The sequence below is a fragment of the Pleurodeles waltl genome, chromosome 11 (assembly GCF_031143425.1).
Source record: "Pleurodeles waltl isolate 20211129_DDA chromosome 11, aPleWal1.hap1.20221129, whole genome shotgun sequence".
Lineage (NCBI taxonomy): Eukaryota > Metazoa > Chordata > Amphibia > Caudata > Salamandridae > Pleurodeles > Pleurodeles waltl.
The window spans coordinates 223,537,869-223,547,197 of NC_090450.1; the positions used below are offsets into that span (position 1 = coordinate 223,537,869).

General features: G+C 44.6%; 1 protein-coding gene across 1 annotated transcript in view; it reads left to right on the plus strand.

The window, feature by feature from the left end:
* Positions 1–1,917, plus strand: part of GOT1L1 (glutamic-oxaloacetic transaminase 1 like 1) — a 368,573-nt gene extending 366,656 nt beyond the window's left edge. The window contains exon 9 of the mRNA XM_069213449.1: positions 1,419–1,917. Within this exon, the coding sequence (XP_069069550.1) occupies positions 1,419–1,567 (149 nt within the window). The 3' untranslated portion in view covers positions 1,568–1,917. The remainder of the gene's footprint in view (positions 1–1,418) is intronic.
* The last annotated feature ends 7,412 nt before the right edge of the window (positions 1,918–9,329 follow it).

Here is a 9,329-nt window from a genome sequence, read left to right on the forward strand (position 1 = left end):
TTGGCTTTGCCAATACTTGTTTTCCTAGAAACTACTGCGTTAACAAGGTTGTTTCATAAAACGATTGCTGGGCCTCTATCTAAACCCTTTTAATTTAGCCTTCATTTTCAGCACTCATTTTCTATGAAAATAATCTATTTTCTGTGTAGTAATCCTGTATTTTTCTTGCTATCGCTTTTCAAGTATACACATATTTGTATATGTTTCAAAAATGCCTTCATTTGCACCGTAATGAATATAGATTCATGATTTAATCTCATATACCTATTTGAGATGACATTCTTAAAAAATGATTTAAGATTTCTCTGAAAGTTCACTTTTTTCTTTTTCAAGTGGAAGTTTTTGATTTTTCGGAGTTTTATTGTGTGACAATATAGGATGCAATTTTGAATCTACATTCTCCAGCGGAATTATGACATCTGTCTTGAATATATTTAAATTATAGATTACACATTCACACTGACTTTTAATATTGAAGGCACAGTGACTCTCTAAGTATTTGAATGTGTAGTAGCTACACAAATAAAACAATTAGTGTTACGCTTAGGTAACTTTCTCTAGGGCTATTCCAACCGCCATGCGGTTACCGCCGAATGACCGCACCGCGGTCAAAAGACCGCGGCGGCCATTCTGGCTTTCCCGCTGGGCCGGCGGGCGACCGCCAAAAGGCCGCCCGCCGGCCCAGCGGGAAAGACCCAGCAACGATGAAGCCGGCTCCGAATGGAGCCGGCGGAGTTGCTGGGGTGCGACGGGTGCAGTGGCACCCGTCGCGATTTTCAGTGTCTGCTTTGCAGACACTGAAAATCATTATGGGGCCCTGTGAGGGGGCCCCACGACACCCGTTCCCGCCATCCTGTTCCTGGCGGTAAGGACCAGGATGGCGGGAAGGGGGTCGGAATCCCCATGGCGGTGCTGCAAGCAGCGCCGCCATGGAGGATTCCTTGGGCCAGGGGTAAACCGGCGGGATACCGGCAGTTGCCCTTTTCTGACCGCGGCTTTACCGCCGCGGTCAGAATGGCCCAGGAAGCACCGCCAGCCTGTTGGCGGTGCTTCCGCGGTCCCCGGCCCTGGCGGTCATGGACCGCCAGGGTCGGAATGACCCCCATTGTATTGTCACAGCCGAGACATAGGCATAAATAGGGGCACAGCTCAGCTAACAAATTGGTATGTCAGTAATAATTCACAGATAGGACACAATATTTGACCCCTCCATGTTCAGTTGTGCTTATTACTGTCTTCATAGTACCACGCAACCCCAGCAAATAAGCATTTTTTAATGCAATTACCATATTAAAAGTTGGATTTGACAAAGAATGGTGTCTTACCTATTGACTAGTGTTTTACTTAACAGGGACGATTTATATTTTAAATGTGTTGAAGAAAAACTGTATGACGTTTCATATACTAAATGTCTTTAGCTTCACAGGTCGAATTTCTGATTCAGCAAAGGAGCATATACCTGTACGTCAATGGGCAAATTAACATCTCGTGCCTGAACTATGGCAACCTGGATTATGTGGTCCACAGCATTAAAGAGGCAGTAGCTGAAAACGACAAGAAGCATTGACATAAAAGTGACTTTGATTATTTTTAGACTCAATTTTTTTTAAAGGACAACATTTTTATTAATTATTCTAATGTACATGTTAATATAATATTTATTTACTTGGACGTCTGTTAATCTTCCTCCTTGAAGGAAGGTGTGTGCCCTTTTATTTAAAAAAAATAAAGCCTGTGACTCCTACAGGCCATGTCATGGTCTGATGCGCTCCTTTTGATATTTTATTCAAATGTATGTTTTTATCACTATCAATTAAAGTGGTTTATCGAAAGCACATACAAAAATAATGTAATCATTTTTCACATAATTGAACGTTTCCTTATACAGTTAACTCAACAACCATTTATCAGCTACACCAAAATCCTTAAGTAAGACGTAGCCTGCTTGGCGGCATGTGTCAGTCCTTTTGCTTCTGGTGACAGCTTTTTAAATCATTTTTGCAATTTGAAATTGCACAAACAGCCCAAATGCATCAAAGTGCTTTAGTTGAGCACTAGATTACATTACGCAAGGTAAAACCTTTTTTTTTTGTTGGTATGGGGAGATTAAGTGATTTGCCCAGAATCTCAGGATGTGGAGCTGGCACTGGATTTCGAACCTGTTTCCCTGTTCCAAAGTCAGTAGCTCTGGCTGTTAGGCAACATTTTCTCTGTTGTGGGGAAAAGAGTTAGAGGCCTTGCTTTTTTTTGCAGCAGTGCAAGCTCTCATTCATCTATCCACTGGCCCATTCCACATCCAAAAGGACCCTACCTGCAACTGGAGCTTTCAGAGCTTTATATGCTCAGCAACTGAGAGTCCCAGAAAGGAAGACAGTCAGATAGCCCCGCCAGGCACATCTGGAATCTGGGGATGGAAGTAGATGATTGCTGTACTGGATGTCCCAGGTAACAACTCCCAAGAATGGACATAGGGCGTTCAACTGGTGGTATTATGTTTGCTGGGCAAGTGGGGCTAGTAAATGAACAAGGTATGTACGCCCAAAGCTTGGTGATCCCCACAGAACAATTCTAACCTTCAGTCACTGCACTCGTCTTAACTGTCCCACACTCCTCCCTGGAGAACTAAGGCTCTCACCTGCCCACCAAGTGCACAGAGATACCGTCCACACTTTTGAAAATTGTGGGCAGAATGCCATGGCAGGCTTCATATTTTATTACGAAATACTGACTGTTCCAGTGATGTTTGTGAGCTTATTAACTAGCAGCTAACTTGACAGTTCAGCAGAGCCGCAACAAACTTATTATGTGCCCATCTACTGCTGATTCATATTCTTGTTCACCTAAATAACCATCCCCCTTCATCCTAGGTCATTTAGAACGACAATGGATCTTGTCTGGTTCTTGAATGAAATTCCTTTTACTCTATCATCATCATGGAAAATAGTGTTGTTCAAAGTGATTTTTATGATTTTGTGCTCTTCTGATCCTCTTCCCCAGCCTGTAGAAAGTGACAGCAGCTCCAGAGATGGTTTAGGTGCTTTGTTCCACTGGATTCATCCTAGAAGGATCAGAATAGCCTGTCCTTCTGGAGAGCAATGAATACTTGACAGTTGAGGGGTACTACAAAAACTAGAATATTAATGTATCAGTTTCGCTCAGAACCAGTTTGTGTTTGTTTATTTCAATGCTACACATTACTACTTTTCCTGTATCATGAGTATTCTGAATTTAAGTTATATAAATTGGATACTCGACCCACTTCCTTTCCTGCTTGATACTCTAAAGATAAAAATATGTGAAAGTCCTTAGCTATAAATACCATACATTTAATTATATACATATGCAAAGGCTTTTAAAATAAGTACGTAATGTCACAACAGTCTTCAAAATATACCATATTGGTGACATTTTTGCAAAATAAGGTTTTTAGGGATTTAGGCAGAGCATACATTTCGGCAATTGTCCTTTTTTTCGAAAGGTTCCTCCGATACTCTTTTGACTTTTTAGAACATGAATAATCCTGGTCCTTCAGTAAAGTTTGCATACAAAATCAGTGGAATACCCTTCGGCGTAGTTGTACATGCGTTTCACATTTTTAAGATCCAACAAACGTTTACAGTTTATTCTCCAAGCTGGTAAGATATATTTTCAGTAAATATCCCTTCTTGGAATCGTTTGCTCTGATCATTTTGTCTTGCATATTTTTTATAGTATTTCTTCTTAGCAAATTTGTGATGCAGTTTGTAACACAGTGCTTGCAAATGCTTTACAGTTGTGTTACATTAGATACTTAAAAGTATGGAAGAGCTTCTTTTTTTGGTCGATTGGATCTGCATTTTTTTGATTGAGTGCAACTCTTGATGCCTGCTTCCTGGATACAAGCTAAGAGTTTATCTTAGGTTAGAAGGAGGAACACTTTCACTATTGCCTTTCTGTGGCTGTTGTTATTGCCACCTCAGCAGAAACCATTTGTTTTCAGCCAGCCTTATATGACATACCTCCTTGCACAATTATAAGTTGAGCAGGTGCTGACTTGCACCCAGTAGCAAGGCCTATTGGTACAGATATAGTTATGTTACTGTGTTGTTGATGATTCGTTACGAGTTTTTCCAGGAAATCGCACAATTGACACCATCTTGATGGCGTAAGTAGCCCTGGCAATAAATTACCATTGGCACTGCATACCTCACTCTCTAGTCCAAGCCAATATTGGATGAACAGCAATATAAGGACTATCTCGATCACCATGAGCCCTTCATTCCTTTATCTTCTGATTTTCTTTTTCAGTAGGGTCTTTGAGACAACCTCATCTCGCCAGACAACCGTTCTCTAAAAAAAAAAAAAACAATGCTTAATATACATAACTAGAGGAGTTTTTGGTCAGTAGGCTTCTTCCATTTGTCTCTTTAATTCTATGTCAGGACCGGAGGTGAGGATTATGCTGATATTTCCTTTTTTTTTCACTCCAGCGGACATCAACAAACAAAAGACCAAAAACGACATTGCCCATGATTCTCAGGGGAAAAACTACAATCCAGCTCTTCTTCCTGACTCCTCCTCTTTCCTTTCTGCTCCAGTGGACAGATAAGTGTGCCTAATTCCCTTTCCTGTATTTTGTGCTTACATGCGCTTTTGCCTTAATTCTTTTAATTATTGTGTGTTTATTGTGAAGGTTGCTTGGGTGCGGGAGCGCACCTCAGAGCTCCTTTCATGGCCGTGCTGGTCGATTTCAGTCTACAACGACTGCATGAGTTGTGTTAGTCACGCGGCTCGATTGAAAGAGCCTTTCTCTGGGAGATGCGTTACACGCATCTTGCTCCACCGCACCCGATATACAAGTTAATTCTAACGGTAGTTGTCAGGAGCGTGGAGGCATGTCTAAAGCTTTCTTCCCCGGGACCCCTGGAAGCCAAGAACTCCTGATGGGGTCTGTAATTTCCTTGTTTGCATCAGTGGTAAGACGCCTGACTGTGTAAACGGTCAGTACTTCAAGGCAGAGCGGGATGCCCATTTTAACACGGGCCTGTAGGTGGGCTGTTTTTTAGGGTCAAGCCTGCATAGCATGCGTATCGCTTGAGAGACGCTGTAGTAGTTAGAAAAGGACTCAGAGCCCTGTCCATGTCACGCCAGTGTCTTTCATTGGTTCGTGGGCTTGCCTTTTCAAATCTGCTTGGTTTTATTAGTGGAAGCCATGCATACGTCTTGCCTTTTCTGGTGGTTAGCCCTCCTCGAGCGCAGTGACCAAGTACTGAAAACATACGAGGCTCGCAGTTTTCCGTCCGGTTTGTGGACTACCTTTTCTCTTTTTTCGCAGTGCAATCGTTTTTTTCCATTTAATGAGGCAAGAAAAGTCCGGTTGGGAGCTTACAACTGCTAATAGATCTAACTCAAAGAAATGTGAGACCCTTTGCATTGCAAATGCTTGTTTCTATTGCCAGTGCGATGCGCATACTTCGATGCCGCTTTGGGCCTTGGCGTTAATTAACCATTGAGAGCCTTCAGATGGATAGGGGCCAATAATAACACCTGCTGCACAAGATTAGCTAACCACCTTAGTGCAATCTTTAAGCACTTGGGCCCAAATGTACCAACCTTTTTGCACGTCGGAAACAGCGAATTTCGCTGTTTGCGACATGCAAAAAGCACATCGCGATGCCCAATCCCCGTTTTGCAAGTCGGTAACCTGGTTACCGACTTGCAAAATGGGACTGCGAGTCGCAATTAGGAAGGGGTGTTCCCCTTCCTAATTGGGAGTCGCAGTGCGATGCTGTAATGGTTTTTTGACCGAGAACGCGGTCGCAAAGCATGCGCAGTTATCACCAGTGTCACACTGGTGGTAACCCATTCGCAAAAGGGAAGGGGTCCCAATGGGACCCCTTCCCCTTTGTGAATGGCATGAAAAACATTTTTGGACCACTGCCTGTTCTGAAAAAATGAAACGAAAACGTTTCATTTTTTTGTTTTGTAATGCATCTCATTTTCCTTTAAGGAAAATGCGCTGCATTGCAAAAAAAAAACTTCTTTATTTAAAAACAGTCACAGACATGGTGGTCTGCTGTCTCCAGCAGGCCACCATCCCTGTGAGTGCCGCCACTCGCAAGGGGGTCACAAATTGCGACCCACCTCATTAATATTAATGATGTGGGCCTTTGCGACCCCCTTGCGAGTCGCAGATGGTGTCAGGGACACCATCCTACATTCTGGATTGCGACTCGCAATTTGCAAGTCGCAATCCAGATTTTTGCTACATCTGGCCCGTAGTGCTTACCTGATTTATTCATTGGGCTTTGCTTGGCACCCATATCTCAGTGACCCCCCAGGGTTTCCCATTCTCATTTTTAATTTCATATCTAACTTGCAGGCTTTGAGCAGTGTATTTAAAGTGGCTGAGTATGAGGAAGAGGAGTCGATTTTTGTACTGCCAATAGAAGAATAATTCTGTGAAGCAAAAGATGTTTCTATCCATCAGGCTGTGGCTTTAGCGATAAAGGCTTTAGAGGGTCACGTGCTTCATATTGCTTGTAATGCATCAGCTCCTCCGCCTCCATCGGACTCTGAAGTACAATGCCCACCCAAACACAAAGCTGATTCAGGTATTGACCTGCGCTCCTTTGAGCCCCTTGAATTTAAAAAGGCAATTCTGTCTAGACCACCTCCATCTGGGCTGGATGATAGTTCTGGGGCACTCTTGGATCCACTGACAGACGATGGGGATCCCACCTCCCATCTTGATGGAGACAATGGCGATTCCCTCGTGACTGTATGGATGAGACAGGCCCTTCCAGGCCCTAGTGCCAGTCCCCTAAACCTGCTACCACTGGTGACCCTGAGAGCACGTCTGGTATGTTAGACCCCAATGACCTTATCCACCTCAGGTTGGCTGAGTGGACTCCCACCCCAAGATTGCCCAATAGGTGGTGGAACCCATCCGCAAGCCCCTGGATAACGAAGTACGAGCTTGTTTGCGAGCCGAGTGCCCATGTCCCTCCCTTGCAGCCAAGTAGCCTTCACTCCGGAGATTGATCCTAGAATGGCCACCTTTCTCTCAAAATAGATTAAGGATCCAAAGAAAGTATAGGTAGGCCCTAGCGCTCCTGCCAGGACAAACTGTTGTATGCTCTAGTCCCTTTATCTAAGATTTTGGCTCTAACAGAGAAGGCGAAGGCCTCAGGAACCCCAATAGATCCAAAATGTCTATCCTGATGGGCACAACAAAACCTAATCTTCTTGAGAAACGCTAATTGTGCAGTATAAACGGAGAGAAGGCTTTCCTTGTTGAATAAGGTATATTCAAAATTGGGAGATATGGATTTTACCGAGAGTGGCCCAAGGGGTTGTTTTGGCAACCCGTTCATAAGAGAATTGGGGAAGCTTGTCTCCACTTTCACTTCCTTGGGCAAGGCTCAGGCTTCCATGAAAAAGATCTTTCAACCCCACATTTTTGTTGGGGTCGGTTGTGGCAGGGGGCACTCAGCCGGCCACTTCTTTTCACAAGGCCCCTACAGAGGTCCAACAGCTTGAGGGCCCCATTTGCAGGACCAGTTCCAGCAAGGAGAGTTTTTTCCCCTCCAAAAGAGGACAGAGAGGCCGTGCTTCATTCAGAGGCCTACCCCCACGGAGGCCATTCAGGTGAGTGTGATCTCCCTTTCCCAACCGGAGGTGGAAGGTAGGCTAGCGTCCAGCAACTTGGAAAAGGAAACTGCAGACGCATGGATTCGTCAGACAGTTCGGGGTTTTCATCTCGAGTTTTACAGTGTTATCTTGGCCGGCACAGGCTGCTATTGTTTCGGACACCCAGTGCATCCTTATAGACCAAGAAGTGGCAGACCTGCTTCACAAGGAGGCTATTATCCAAACTTTTTTCCACCCGTAAGGCTTTTTAAGCAATATATTTCTGGTGGGAAAAAGAAACAGAGGTTATCAGCTGGTAATAAACCTTCGGGAGTTCAATGGTTGATCTACCGCCACTTAAGGATTGAGGGTATTCATCTCTTGCGCGATCTGCTGCAATCAGGAGACTGGATGGTTCGTCTCAACCTCAAGGATGCATACCTTACCCCATATTTGCACCTCATCGCAGGTTCCTCCAATTTCAATGGCAGGATCAAACTTTTAAGTTCCAGCCTTTCAGGCTCTCTTTGCCCATGGTGTTTTAACAGTCTCCTCCAGCCTGGGATGGAGACGCTCAGAGACCGGGGTCTCCACCTGAATATCTACTTGGAGGACTTGCTCTTGATGAAGCAGTGCCCAGCCCAACTCAAAGCACATATATAGGAACGTCTGGGTTTCACAGTCTATTTGCAGGACCAGTTCCAGCAAGGAGAGTTTTTTCCCCTCCAAAAGAGGACAGAGATGCCGTGCTTCATTCAGAGGCCTACCCCCACGGAGGCCATTCAGGTGAGTGTGATCTCCCTTTCCCAACTGGAGGTGGAAGGTAGGCTAGCGTCCAGCAACTTGGAAAAGGAAACTGCAGACGCATGGATTCTTCAGACAGTTCGGGGTTTTCATCTCGAGTTTTACAGTGTTATCTTGGCCGGCACAGGCTGCTATTGTTTCGGACACCCAGTGCATCCTTATAGACCAAGAAGTGGCAGACCTGCTTCACAAGGAGGCTATTATCCAAACTTTTTTCCACCCGTAAGGCTTTTTAAGCAATAGATTTCTGGTGGGAAAAAGAAACAGAGGTTATCAGCTGGTAATAAACCTTCGGGAGTTCAATGGTTGATCTACCGCCACTTAAGGATTGAGGGTATTCATCTCTTGCGCGATCTGCGGCAATCAGGAGACTGGATGGTTCGTCTCAACCTCAAGGATGCATACCTTACCCCATATTTGCACCTCATCGCAGGTTCCTCCAATTTCAATGGCAGGATCAAACTTTTAAGTTCCAGCCTTTCAGGCTCTCTTTGCCCATGGTGTTTTAACAGTCTCCTCCAGCCTGGGATGAAGACGCTCAGAGACCGGGGTCTCCACCTGAATATCTACTTGGAGGACTTGCTCTTGATGAAGCAGTGCCCAGCCCAACTCAAAGCACATATATAGGAACGTCTGGGTTTCATAGTAAATGGATGGAAATCTCTTTTGATCCCGTCCACATAAACTAAGTTTTTAGGGCTTGCCATCAACTCCAGGGATCAAACCCTCAGCCTTCCGTCCAGGAAGATATAGAAGATTCTGAGTGAGTTGAGATGTACACTCGCTCGCCCACTGACATAGCTACGTCAGGTGGTTCGAGTGGTAGATGTACTCTCTTCATCCATTCAGGCGATTTTTCCGGGCCTCCTTCATTACACGGCCCTGCAATGGTTAAAGTCCTTTCACCTCCACAA